The 14965-nt window shown below is 39.9% G+C and overlaps 1 protein-coding gene across 3 annotated transcripts; it reads left to right on the forward strand.

Moving 5' to 3' along the window:
• Nucleotides 1–477: 477 nt before the first annotated feature.
• LOC106643605 (protein RUFY3) lies at nucleotides 478–14737 on the forward strand. 3 transcript variants are annotated; one of them, XM_089589526.1, is made up of 13 exons: nucleotides 2978–3637; nucleotides 3761–3814; nucleotides 4372–4550; nucleotides 4630–4739; nucleotides 4829–5036; nucleotides 5183–5346; nucleotides 5447–5609; nucleotides 5689–5805; nucleotides 5987–6127; nucleotides 7403–7500; nucleotides 9021–9237; nucleotides 9783–10040; nucleotides 14005–14737. In XM_089589526.1, exons 1-13 carry the CDS (start codon nucleotides 3430–3432, stop codon nucleotides 14143–14145), a joined length of 2058 nt encoding a protein of 685 aa, XP_089445652.1. In that variant the 5' UTR covers nucleotides 2978–3429; the 3' UTR covers nucleotides 14146–14737. The 3 variants fall into 3 exon arrangements, with proteins under 3 accessions (XP_089445653.1, XP_089445652.1, XP_014214299.2); XM_089589527.1 differs by lacking the exons at nucleotides 2978–3637; nucleotides 3761–3814 and adding an exon at nucleotides 478–1291; XM_014358813.3 differs by lacking the exon at nucleotides 3761–3814 and having other exon boundaries at nucleotides 2978–3592.
• Nucleotides 14738–14965: the final 228 nt, after the last annotated feature.

Below are 14965 nucleotides of genomic sequence, written 5' to 3' on the forward strand. Positions count from 1 at the left end.
TTTATCTTTCACCCAAAAGTATAAATATATAGTAGGTGTATGTTCAGGTAGAAGATAAATTGCAAACTTGCCGCAAGCAGCACAAATAATGTTTACTTTTTATTTTGTATCTACAAAATTAGTTGCGGCTGGTTTATAATTTTTTAGTTTGGAATCAGCTTTGCTAGATGACGCTGATCATAAATTGAACATCAATTTATCAATTAATTCAATGGACTAGACATACGTGTAAGCTTTTCTAAACATCCAGCTGTTTTTTTGGTTCAGATGTGTTGTATGTGTATATACATGAGATTTTTATCTCTATGATAAAATAGACAAAAGCGAAAGCCGCTAGTGAGATCCAACTCAATTATTTGGTCATGTTTGGACGACTTTTCGAACGAGCGCGGGTCGCTTACGGTCCTTAACAAACATATACCTAGATATAAACTTTAGTACCACTTTACTTTAAGTTTACTACCTCCTTACCTCCTTTGACGATTTGACGTTTTGGTGGTGATTGTTGCCATTTACTAAGTATTTACACATTATATGGCAAATCTGACTTCCGGAACGCATTTGTGTTTTGCCGTAAGTATCATAATAATAAAAGCAATTGACACGTAGAGTTGTGCCTTTAAAAACAGAGGTTGAATTGATGGAAAATAACAAATTTTTCGTAAAACAAGGGAAAGTTTTATCGATCTACAAGAGACGTGCAAGTAACTGGATAACTGTGTGATTATATTGTTATGATGGGTGTAAAAATAATGGTTAATTAATAAAGCAGTAATAGCGTCTCTACCAGAGTGACCAGAGTCCCATTTTGTGTGCACTTCAGCTCAAAATAAAAATGTGTTTAACCAGCTCATTTTCAAGTTTGTTGATGTTGTGTAACTCCTTTGATACTGTGATAGTATCGGTAAAACCGATATAAAAAAAAAACTGCAACAATCAGTGCGTGATTTGACTTTTTTTATTTCGTTTTGTTTTTTTATAACCAAGGCTCGCAAGGGGGTGTATTTTATTTCGCAAGAGCATAAAATCAAGAGTTTTCACTCGTGCCATACAATCGTGCGTCATAGTTGTTGGTTGAAAAAAAAAAATAAAATAAAAACAAGGATGGCGACGGATACGAGCAGGCCCGTGCCAACCTCGCCGTCGGAGAAGTCGTTGACGGGTAGTTTGCTCTCGGAGAGCGACAACTCCAACGGCCACTCGAGCAGTAGTTACTCCATCAGAGAGGACAGGTGGCCCGATCTTGTCGTCTCAAGGCCGAGGAAGCTGGACCCTTGGTGGACGCCCAGACGTGAGTACCAATCATCATGTATACTCTCAATTAGATTACTAGTCGTCGCATATTCTTTTCATATCCGTATCCACCTTTTTTTTTTTTTGTTATCATATACGGATCTACCTGTTACGATTTCTCTCGGTTATTGTTACGTTATTTTTGTTTTCCAAAACAATAACAGCTGGCTTTCTCTTTGTGTTGTATGTAAGTGTGTAAGTATCATGTACATGCACAAGAGAAAAAAAAAATCAGTCAAACTGCGACTAATCGACTCTGGTCCGTAGCGCGCGAAAATTCAAACGAATGATGGTCTGAGAGATCGATGCTAATTTTTACGTAGCTATAAATCAATGTTTTATTCATTTGTTTAAGATTTCTTGGACAATGATAAGTTTTTTCCAATGATTTACGAGTGTAGTTGCGTTCATATGCTCTTATGTTTATGCATAAGTACTTTGAATAAAACGCATAACGGATCACACTAAAAATGTCGTTTCGGTTGTGCAATGCAGCAAGGTTATTCCACTTCGAGGTTCAAAAGGTTGAAAAACAGTTTTAACCTTAATTTTTACGGTGCAGGAGCCCAAACAAAAATAAAAAAAAGCTTTGTGGATAACTTTATTTTGAATAACCAACAGTGGAACCGATCATTGGATACTTGCTCTCTGTGTCCCTATAAAACACATAAAAATCAGTGTCCAAAGTTCTAGTGCTTTACTTTGTGTGGATTCGTCTTCGTCTGAAAATTAATCAGTTGTATACCGTCCAGATTTTTAAGCGCAACCAGTCCGTCATTGTACGCAGAGCCGTGCGTATAATGTATGATCACATTGGGCTGTAGATGATGTTAGATTCGAGAAAATTCAGATGATTTGAAGAAAATTACGTTGGGCTTGGACAAATGCCATCAAAAGTGCGGCTGATGGAAAAAAATGAGTGTTGGACAATTCAAATCGGCCTAGTTTGGAATAAACGAAAACCCACCAAGTGTGTGACCATTTATACAATATGGACACATACAATTGTAGGAATTGTATTGATCGGAGTCACTTTTTTTGAGATAGGCTTGAATTGTGGTTTTCCTTGATTAAATATATTAATCAACAGCATATAATTTCCCTTGAAAATCTTTTGGGTATGTTTGAAAATTGTCGAAGACTCGGACCCCATTGTTGCCTCACAAATGCGTCGAACTTGTAAATTTAATAATTTGTACACATCACATGCCTACCTATGTGTATCCAATGATTTTAAATACATATTGCCTGAAAAAGTAAAAAGAAAGAAGAAAAAATATCATCTACTATATATACTCAACTACAATCATCCTCTGATCGAGCGAAAAAAGAAGAAAAAAAAAAAAGGAAAAAAAAAAGAATGCTCACTTGATGGATTATTAATGGCACTTGCGTGAAAAAGGCAATATTGTGTCCACTGCAAAAAATATCGTTGCGGATGTCCATTGCACGGGTACACCAGTATCAATGCGTTGGCCACAGCGGTGCTTATGTAACCTAACCACCCTCGGATACGCATGCCAACCCCCGCGCTCCGCTTTCGTGCGGTATTGATTAATGTAGGTGGAGGCAGGGTCGGCGGACAAATCGATTGCACGAGAGAGCTGACAATACAACTTTTATTATACCCACACGCAAGTGTTGTTACGTGCAGTGCTGTTCGTGCTCCTCTTCTCCGTGTTTTAACATTTGTTGTCCATCTGCAGAATGTTATTTTTTTTGTTTTTGTTTGCTGCCGTTGCGTCAGAATCTCGTTAAAACAACGGGTGTCGCGTCAATAGCAGCGTGATTCTCTCGACGCATTGATAATCACTCATTGTCGTCGGGTTGTCATTGTTTCGTGGTTACTTGGAGATTACTTGTAAAAGCCTCGTTGTATAGGCGACATAGGCGCACAATAAACTTCGAGAAAGCTCGGCTATCTCGAACTTTCGGTGCTTTATTCACCGGCGCCTGTTTATACGCCTATACGTAGAGATCTCGCAAGAGGATGACCACTGCAGTCCGATGAAGCGAGCAATTTCATCCTCGCGTTGGAAGTACCACTGGGTGTACCAATAAACGGGAATCTTACGAGTCGAAGGGTGTTGGGAGCTTTTTGAAGTAGCGCGTAGGAGCGATCGAACAGAGGCAAAGATGTTGGACCAGGAGATGACCACAGCCCAGGACACGATATACCTGTGCAATTTTCGGGTGTCGGTGGACGGCGAGTGGTTGTGCCTCAAGGAACTCCAGGACGTCGACTTTGCGATGACTGACTCGTTGCAGCGCTCGCCCTCGCCACCCTTAGCTCTCAGTGGTACTACTAACACTAAACTTCATCGGGAGTGCGATGATAATCATGGTGGCGCAAGTCAGCTGCAGCTGCTACGGCGTCACCTGAAACAGTCTCGCGTTGTTCTTCTTGACAATCACGATGATTATGACTATGCTGCTGCTGCTAATACAGCTGTTGTTGTGCCGTCAGAGCTTTGCGATATACTTGCCTCATCACCCTGCACACAGCACGTCTCTTGTTTGTGTTTGTATACGCATATTTGAACATTACACATATATATATATATATATATATATATATATATATATATATATATATATATATATATATATATATATATATATATATATACACATATACATACACATGTATAATCATGTGCACGCAGAGAACCAAAATTTATTGTCTATGGCCTTTGTAATGCACGTCCACATTTCCCTTTAATTATTTCATCACCTTTGGTACTCACGTATACAATTTGTACAGTCCTACACGCGCCCACATTCAACACGTACTTATATCTCTCATCACTTTGGCGACACCACACAAGAGTACAGGACGAGTACTTCTGTAAACCTTTGTTTTCTCCCCATCACTTTTGCATGTCATTTTCTCGTACATATTTCAATCACAACATGCCTTATATTTCCGAACGAATGTCCTACATCACGTGTTGTACCTACTGTGCATGTGCGATATATGGCTATAAAAAAAAAAAAAAAATCTGAAAAATATACGTAGGGTGGGGGACCAAAAAAAAAAGATACATGAGAGAAGCAGCATGATTATTTTCATTGTAGCTCGCGATCCGGTAATCATAGAGCGGAGCAACCTGGTTAACATATCGAAGCTCATCGTGAAGGAGCTGATAGAGACGTCGCTCAAGTACGGCCGTATGCTCGATTCCGACCACATGCCCCTTCAGCACTTTTTTATCGTCCTCGAGCACGTCCTCAGACACGGACTAAGGCCCAAAAAGGTAAATCCCCTCAGTGCGCCTATATAATAACCCAAGTAGGTATAGATACATGTACACACATGCGTATATATTTTTGCAGGGCTTGCTCGGTCCGAAAAAGGAACTATGGGACATTCTCCAACTGGTCGAAAAGTACTGCCCCGAGGCGCAAGACATCACCTCGAGTATCCGCGATTTGCCCACAGTTAGGTACATACTTTTGTTTGTTATAACGTACGGGAGAAGAAAAAGAAAAAAAATTGCCACGACAATATGATTGAGAGACGATAAATCTGTAGGACCGCGATGGGTAGGGCCCGCGCCTGGCTGCGAATGGCACTGATGCAGAAAAAACTCGCGGATTACCTGAAGGTACTGATCGACCACAAGGACGACGTGCTCTCCGAGTACTTTGAGCCCGATGCTCTCATGATGAGCGACGAGTCGATTGTTTTGGTGGGCCTCTTGGTCGGCCTCAACGTCATTGACTGCAACTTTTGCGTAAAGGTCCGTGGTTTTTTTTTTGTTTTTTTTATGTTCAATCTCTCCCTCCCCTAAACTTGCCATATGTACGCCTATGGGTGTACCTGTGTGCTCAAAGAGATCCATAGTTGGAATGTAATGTCATTATTATAATTATCATGTGGTGTTAGGAGGAAGATCTCGACTGTCAGCAGGGGGTGATAGATTTTTCGTTGTATTTGAGGAACGCCAACCACGTACCCGGTGAATCGCCGGACGAGGAGCTCGAGACCGACAACATGACGACCGTACTAGATCAGAAGAATTACATCGAGGAGCTCAACAGGCATCTCAAGTGAATTTCTTAAAATTTTTATACCCAAGCGTCCACGCACATGTTTATATTTGAGTTTGAGTGGATAATGTTATTTTCAATGTTGTACCGACACTTGTAGCGCGACAGTGCAAAACCTTCAGGCAAAAGTCGAGTCCCTCACGACGACGAACGCGTTGATGAAGGAGGATCTGTCGATAGCGAAAAATAACATAGTCACCCTGCACTACGAGAACACGCAGTTGAAGAAGGAACTGGGCATTGAGGTCAAAGATACTAACGAGGTATGAGTACACCCCCCAATACCGTATAAAAAAATTGTGTAAGTACACTACAACGATCAAAGATTATTCGTTCACGCAGCACGGCAAAATTCCGATGAAGATAACGGAAACGACCTCGGAAATCGAGGAGCTTAGGTGTAGGATGGAGATGGAAAAAAAACTGAGGCACGAGGCCGAAAAGGAATTGGAATTGCAGGTTATTATTATTATTATTATTATTATTATTGTTGTTGTTGTTATTAATATTTTTCTTGTCAACAAAATCGAAATAACAAAATTGCGTCACCATGATAATTGTACACGCGCATAATGTCAAATTGGTATCGATCTAATACTAATGATACATGTATATACATATACGTGTACGGAAATCGCAGACCAGTATGAAAGCCGAAATCGAGGTGGCCATGAAGTTACTCGAAAAAGACATACACGAGAAGCAGGACACCATAATATCCTTGAGACGACAACTCGACGACATCAAACAAATTAACCTCGAAATGTACAAAAAATTACAGGTGATTGTATATACATGTTTTATAAAATTATTGTACCATTAACCCTCATCATCACCACTTAACACTGACAATCCTTACCTACTAAGTATACATTCGATTTTATATTTGCGCGCACACCCACACACACACACACAAATGTACACGGTTTTAATCAAAGTAACCAAGGACTCTGACAACATAATATTATATCGCATATACCTGCGCACAATAATCCTACGTATCAACTATACCTAACGATATTTAACGAGTGTACTCCTCACCACGCCCCTGTTATCCTTCCCGTTACGTTTTTCACTCGAATTGTAGGAGTGCGAGCAAGAATTGACGCAAAAGGGCGAAATGGTGAGCCGGCTGCACGCCAAAACAAACCAGATAGGCAAGCTGCTGAACAACCTCGAGAAGTTCAATTACCTGATGAAGGACGGCGAGAGCCGGGGTGGCGGTCCAGGGAGCATCCCGGGCTCGTCGAGCGTCAGGTCGTTCAATCGGTCGAGTCCGACGACGCCCAAGGATTCCCAAGCACCCGCGCGCCCCAAGTCCTTTTGCGACTCGTCCGAGCTCAAAATACTTGCCGCCGAGACGCGGGAGCACGAGGAGCAGGCCTCCAAGTGAACCTCCCGATGAGCCCCTTGTTTTTTTTTTTTTTTCCATTGTTATTCGACACACCGTCGATGGCCCGGTTGCGTTGCAATAATTACATTTTTTGTTTTTTACGATTTTTTGTACAATTTTTACCATCCTAATCGTCCATTGTCTGTCTTATTGTCATTATCATTATTATTTATTGTTGTTATTATATAATTTCTAACAAAACTTTATCGTTATATAATAGTACATTTTTTGCAACAAGGCGTATGTAACTATACCAACTGTACTATACCAACATATTTATTTATTTTTTTATTTATTTTTTTTTCTTTTATAAAATTTTTGTATACTAATATGTTTGCGACGTACAGATATTTTCAATTTTTTTCATTCAATGTATATGTATTGAATGAAAAAAATTATAATCACGTAATGCTGATCAAGCTGTAGTAAGCTATCAAAAATCGTATAGATTATAATAATGGAAAGAAGAAAAATCCAATTTTACATGTTTCTTTTAAGAAATGAAAAATATACATACATGATCAAAGATGGTGAAGATAAGCTTCATGATGTCACTATAATATAAACCGCACAATGTACTTAATAATAATAAAAAAAAAAAAAAAATAAATAAATAAAAAAATTACCAAAGCTGGTATATAATGTATCTGTCATGTATTCCAGGAATGCGAGAGCTCGATTAGACACAAAACGGAACTGATAACTAAGCTGGAAGCAAAAAGCTTCTCGATGACTGACACCATCCAAAACATGGATGAAAAGTACGTTTTGTTTATATCTTACGTTAAACACGCAAGTGTAATTTTCGAGAGTAGAACGTGATACTTCGATACTCTATTTTTTTCTTTTTTTTTTTTTTTTTCTTTAGTATAAGTAAAATAGATTTTAACGAAAATACGACCGACAGCGTTTGATCGATGAGCCTATAAATTCTGACAAGTCGCAATAGAACAATGTGTATGTACACATACATATGTACCGAGTTATCATTTTTCCAACAGTGTTTCAGTACATGTATGTATGTATTCGTTTTGTGAATAATTAACCCGCTTGTCTTCAGCCGAAGATGATGTAACGCGATGATTTACCAAAGGAGTGAATGTAAATTGTAAGGGACGATAGAGCACTTGAAATACATTATACCCGACACTCAAGTGAATAGTCTGTCGCTATTAAGCGATACGTGTTGACACGCGCGTTAGATAATGTGGCCCTTTTTTTTTGTTTTTTGACAGGCGAAGAAAAACTATCGATTTTCCTACTTAAATACATATACACTTGTTGTACCAGTGACTTGCAATACAAGTACCATGTGGTATATCCATCATCTCATTGTACTTAAACATATATATTATATATCGACGCGACGATTGCTTATGTAAGGCTGAAATTAATAAAAGTGACAAACAAAGACTTATCATCCTTTGTCTTTTGCCATAACATTTTCCTATCGAATTCCACTATATGCATGCGTTTATTTGTTTTTCGTTGAGCCAAATTTTAATTTTTTAAAGCAATTAAAAAAAAAGAAAAAAGATTTATTTATTTATTTTTTATTTATTTGACCTGTTGTTTGTTACGTGACAATATGCCCCACCGTGACAAGCAGTAAGTTATTGTGTGATCTAAAGCATATTTACCTATACACATTTCCTCCTGAATGTCTATAGAGTTTTGCTTTTGGAGTACCTATATCACTTTGATACATGGCACGGGTCTTGTTAATTATAGTCTGTTATAAATCATTAAAGGATTTACTCATAAAATGTGAAACAGTTCTTTCATCCATGTATAAATCATAAACAATACTCTTGTTTTTTTTTTTTTTTTTTTTCAATTCCGAAGTAGAAGATGAACAACTAAGCAACTTTGTCAATTGATTTATTTATCATTACTTCTCAAAAGTGTACGTTATACAAAAATCAATAGAAAAAAAAAAAAAAAAAAACCTCTTACGCACACAAGTGGTTTTTTCAAAAGATATACCTACATCTCTGCAAGCACGAATTTCATATTAGGTGCGAAAATCCATAAAGTAATAAACGGCGCATCGATCAAACGCGTGCTCGCTTAGCCATATACGTATAAATACTCATTAACGATACGGTACAAATTGATGGAAAAAAAAAAAAAAAAAAAAAAAAAAAATTGCACGTGCAACATGGTATACCATAAATTATCAGTGTACAATGGTACAAAGTGACAGAGGGAAGTATCACGTTTTATCGAAGGTAAGATTGATTGATTGATTGACACATATGTATGTCGTGTGGCCATGCAGGTACAAGGCGTCGGAGGAGTCGCGGGCGATGGCGGAGGAGAGGGCGCGAACGTTGGGCGCGGAGATCGCGGAGCGCGAGGCTCGCGCCAGCGGCGTCGAAAGGGAGCTCAAAGTCGAGAGGGAGTGGCGCGCCTCGCTCCAGCAGACCTCGATCGGCAACGCAGAGAAAATCTCGCAGCTCCACCAGGATATCGACCGACTGAAAATCAATTCCGAGGTCCGGCCGACAGTATATACACTTGCGACTGCATTACAATATACCTACACACGCGTCTCTTTTTAGCAACACCCGAATCAATCGAGGCTGCAATTACGTCAACCGCTAAAAATTAATTCATGCTCAGTCGAGGGATCGATTTTTTTATTTTTTTTTTTTATTTCTGGTGATCTCTCGTTCCATGTCCGATCGTATTTTAAATATTTCAATACTTCGATTGTTCTCGCGAAGGAGACCCCAGCTGCATCGGAAGCATCGGGATTTCCGACCCCGTAACCGCGAGATGCAAGAATAACGACGATCATCGGTATTTTTGAAACTTGCCGGGACCAATATCAATATTCAGTGCTCGGTGAAATAAACCGTACGAAAGAAAGAAAAAACACCCACGAGAGCAGCCAATGAAAAAAAAAAAAAAAAAAAAAAAACAAAAAAAAAAAAAAAAAAAAAAAAACAAACAACTATAACGTGCATGAGCCCTCTGAGAGAGTGTACGGCAGGAGAGTGTATACTGATATATTACCGTGACTGAAAAATGTTGACAGAAGTACAAGGCCCTGCAGGAGGAGCACTACGCGCTGAAGGAGATCTGCGAGGAGCAGGAGAAAACCCTCGAGGAGCTGGGGGTCCAGTTGAGCAAGGCGAAGCTGGCGGCGGTGGAGTTGCGCGAGGCCGCGGCTCAGCCGGGCAGCCCGGACAGTTGCGGCTCTACGGTTGGGTCGTCCTTGGCCGCCTGGGACCACGACCGCATGGTCACCCAATGCAACGGGTGCAGCCGCGAGTTCACGATCTCTCGGCGCAAGGTATATACCATTCACATATTATATACCTTACAACTTTTTCATCATAGCATACCTTTTTTTTATACACGCTCCGCACCTCTTTGCGCTCTTTTCCAAGGTTCCAAGATTTTCCCTCTTCTCTTTTCAGAGGTACACGTACCTACAACTTTCTTCTACCCGAGGAAATCGTCAAATTAAACTTTTATTTACGACTCGGGGTGGAGGTATTTACGATATGTTATATACATCTCGTACGGAGGTATTCGAACTCTGAATTCGACAGAGCAGAGAAGAAGCTTAAACTTAGAGGATGAATGTAGGTATATATGATACAGGTACTTCATAGGGCTTCGCGAGATGCGATGAGTTGCTTGGGTTTCCTGCCTCATATTATATACCTACGAATAATTATACACCTACACCCGTGTATACGGCTTGTCAGAGAAGATTCTTCCTTCGTTTGAGTATTTTTCTTAAAATTCATACCTATATATACTTACTCGTTACCCTATATGTGTGTACGAACTTTGATTTTCTATGGGTGCCCTTCGACTTACTTACCGTTAATTTTATTAAAGGACGACCCAACATACCTCACTCCCAATTTGCTCCATCAAAGTAATTGCTGGTCCCGTTTTAAGTGTACCGTAGTACATGGACGCAATTTTATCATATACGTTGAACCGCGTTTTTAATAATCGAGAAAACGTGTTGAAGATAAGTTTAGTCTTGTAACTTACCTTTCAGCTAGTGGTAGCTTTGATTGTTTTCTCGTAAAAGGCTATATGATTAAAAAGTCCAATGGGAAATAATCGAGTCCAACGACAGCCCTTCTTTGTCCTCTATGCTCCTTCATAGCTGGTTCTGAGAGAGAGAGAGAGAGAGTGCCATTTTCGTGACCTTACAAGGCCATTGTATTTTTCAAAAAGCATCGATTATACTTACCAAACCTAAAAATGGTCAGCTCGATGCACCTGTACTTTACATTGCCATTTTAAGCGAGTTAACGGTCGAGTGGGTGGCGACCGGACCGAAGTATAGACTCCCGCATGGTCGGCGTAGATATGCAGGTGCGATTAGCGATATAGCCGTCGTCGACGAGGAGTGACAAGCGTCCGGTTTTTCGAGCCCCAATATACATATTATGTATACATGCAACGGTAGCCGGGCTGACTTCATCACCAGCCCGTACATGTATAGGTATGCTTATAGGTATACAGAAGAAAAGCTTCGTCGTCGTCGTCGTCGTCATCGTTGCAGCTGACGATAGAAACGTCGCGGCTATATATGCATATACACAATCTTGACTTGGGATATACGCGAGCGATTCCACGAAAAATTTGTTTACTTTATACTTTCTTTTTTTTCTCACCCCAAATTTGCGAATTTCCTCTGACAAAATGTACACACAACGTGTATCCCTCGGTGACTTTACACCCCTTGTAAACAAAACCTCATTGGCGCGAAATAATATGGGACAAAAGCGTTCGAAAATATACAACTTACTTTTTTCTTTTTTACAAGGAATCGCTCGTACAACCCCCCCCCCCGTGACACACATACACGCGAATAGGTACACACAGCGGATGGAGATACATATATCGGGGGTTATTGCATAATAACAAGCTCGGAGCTGCTGCTTCATTTTTTTTCTCTCACACACACCGAACGCGTATTAGCATGTACAACATGGTTGATGGGACCATGAACCGCATCCTGGGGCATTAGTACGTACCCTACACACCAAAGGGGGCGCGAAAAATACCTCGTACGTAGGTATACACGTGTGAGCCTATACTTGTGTATACGGTGGGCCGTTGTTTTCGCGTAACTGCACGGGGGCGGCTCGTGTGCTTGCAAGCTTGTCTTTTTCACGAAGTGGATAACTCCCAACCACCCTCCCCCCACCCCGTCGAAAGTATAGGGTTCCGCGGAGCACCCCTTGCCACCGGAAAGCCTTAGTCGGTCTTATCGGGCCTTTGGGGAACAAACTTTTTTTCGACACGCCATCGGTGCGCTTCCCTCTTGTTTTTTTTTTTTTTTTTTTTTTTTTTTCTCGCTGCATATACTCGATCCAGGCAAGCGCAATCCTTGCGAGAGCTATTGATTCCTTCCGACTCGTTGGATCCGAGGACGAGCGATGAGGAGCCGTTTGATTTTTCATCGACGCGCATATCGGCAATTAAAACCTTGTACGTGTACATAATAATAATGTATGCTTACTCCGAGTTATCTTTCTCAACGTGTCTGCATCCCTCTCTGTTGTTTTGATAAGACTAGTTACGGCTGTCGAAGCGTTTGTCCACATTAAATTACCGAGTACCGGTTTTCGGGAGCACAATTTGCACCGGCGAATCAACGAATGCATTCGGTATCGGTCGGCGATGGTTAACGCTCGTTCATCGAGAGTTCCACGGATAATGGCGGGGGGGGGGGAGGTAAGAAACGATGGAGACGAGGAGTATATATAGGTATTATACTCTCGCGATAATCAATGGCCCATTCGTCATTGGCTGTGGAAGAGATGGAGGGGCCTTTGCACTTCGTTGAGTTTAGATCCGTATTATCTCCGTCTTTCCTTTTCCTCGTGATGCAGAGCCACCCCGAGTCGGATAATTCATCGTGACCCGTCACGAATCAAACAACTCATGCGTCCAATTAAGTGTACACGTTTTTTTTTTTTTTTTCCTCAAATCATTCAACCTCAAGGTGTTTCAACGAAAAAATATGTTGCAACTACCAATGAATACACACAAAAGTCAATAAATGTATGTATGTATGCTATTTCAAAAATGTCTGTTGGATATTTTATTTTATTTTTTTCTTTTTCTTAGCATTTATGGTGTGTAAAATAATTAAAAAAACAATAAAAAAAAGAGGTAAACTTTAACTAGTCCGATAACATACATAACACATTGTAATCCAAGTATTAAATCAATCGGTTGACCAGAGCGATTAAAATTTTTACAGCAAAAATACTCCATGCGCGTATTTTAAGTAGTACAAGTACACGATAGGTCAGCCATACGCTACTCGGCTGCGGCATCAATTTAAAAAAGTAATTTACAATGCGCGCAGTTGTCAAATACACGGTTGATGCATCAGATATACCTACACATGGTAGATGACAGTTTTATGTTGAATGAATAATTGAGAGAGTGAGGATTACCAATCGAAAAGTGACACGTTCTCTCGATCAATTATTATTATCATTATTCTCATTGCCAATCACCCGTTCCGATAACCCGGTTGTGTCACTGAGCGCATAATTTTGTACTTTTTCTTCGACGATCATCTCTTTTTTTGTTGTTGCATCATTGATTTCGTTCCTAATTTCATGAAATAAGTGCGGCTAGAAAGAGAGATCTCCTTCATTGATCATATTAAATTTATTTCGCTCTCGTGCGAAATTTACACAGTAATCTCGGATTCTATGATTCAGGCTTTGTATTATTGATTTTTAATTTGGTTATTCGCTTATACCTCGCCGATAATAGTACAGGGGCTCGCTCGTGTTTTTACGTGACGTAGAGTTGGTGGAAGCTCATTTTTTTAACAAGCAATAATTAAAAAAAAAGAAAAAAAAAGAAAAAGTGAAAAAGTCAACAGGATCGTGCGTTGCAGGGGTTGCGCGTGTGCGCGTACCATAAAGGTAGTATCAATTGGGATCGACGGCACGTGAATATCATAATTCACCCCGAGAGGTGTGCGGACGGACGGACGCGAAACAAATAACAAAGTGCGTTGCCCAAGTGATTTATTGCGCAGACGAATCCGCGTATATGTGTACATATATATATATATGTACACATGTATATACATACACTTGCGAGTGTGCCCGTCAATCGATTGTGATTCTGTCCCCCGCCCCTCTGCCCTTTTATATATGATACGGAAAAAAAAATATATACATATATATTATATATACATACACTACACCTGTACGCGTGAAAATGAATAAAAATTTGTTTTTCTTTGTTTTCAGCACCACTGCCGGCATTGCGGCAAGATATTCTGTAACACGTGCAGTGACAATACGATCGCCTTGCCAAACTCGACCAAGCCCGTAAGGGTGTGCAACGCATGCCACGTTTTCCTCATCGGGCACAATTCTGTCGTCCATTGAGAGGAATTTATTTTATTTTTCTATTTTTTTCTTCATCAACAATCCGAGTTATTGTGGTGAAAAATGTTATCAGAGAGAAATATTTATGTATGCCTTACGAAATACATTCACAGGTGCTTCTTTGCGGCTTGAAAGTTTACGACGAGAGGTGGAATATTTTTACACAAGGACAATTTTTAATGCTCTGCAAACAAATAATTTGTAAATCAACGGGATCGTGGAGGGTTTATAAAAATAGATTCTTACATTTTCAAGTGTTTGTTATATTTTTTCTACAAAACGTTAAACACTTTCGAAAAAACAAAAAAAAAAAAAAAAAAAAATTGTGATTTTCCAAAAAAACCAAACTGTATTTTTCAATCAACCACCGCGTTTTACTGGTTGGCTGTACCTGTAATAGTTACAATGAATTTTCCAATACGCCGAAGTTTGCACGAATTACTCGCACACAATGGAAACAACAGTGGTACATATATAATATATAGATGTATACCTTAGTACAGTATGTATTGCGTATATGTATATGTAATGAATGTATATCAAAGTTGTTGCTGCGAGAATATGTACGAAAAGTATGAAAATAAAAAACAATTACGTGACACGCAACCTCTGGTGGGCAGTGATGACACCTTTATCCAAAAATATACATCCAAACGCTCCATCACAGCCGAATCTCTACGAAATCGACGCTGCAGTCGGGTAAGTATAATAATGTATTCTCTCGAGCGGCAAAACGCGGCAAACAAACCACGAACGTCTACCCTCCGTCTTTTATTCCTTTACCCTTACCCGAGACAATTATAGCGTGGACGAGCGTTTC

The sequence above is a fragment of the Copidosoma floridanum genome, unplaced genomic scaffold, assembly GCF_036245765.1.
Source record: "Copidosoma floridanum isolate Cflo_tuat_1 unplaced genomic scaffold, Cflo_Japanese_pri ptg000009l, whole genome shotgun sequence".
NCBI classification, from domain to species: domain Eukaryota; kingdom Metazoa; phylum Arthropoda; class Insecta; order Hymenoptera; family Encyrtidae; genus Copidosoma; species Copidosoma floridanum.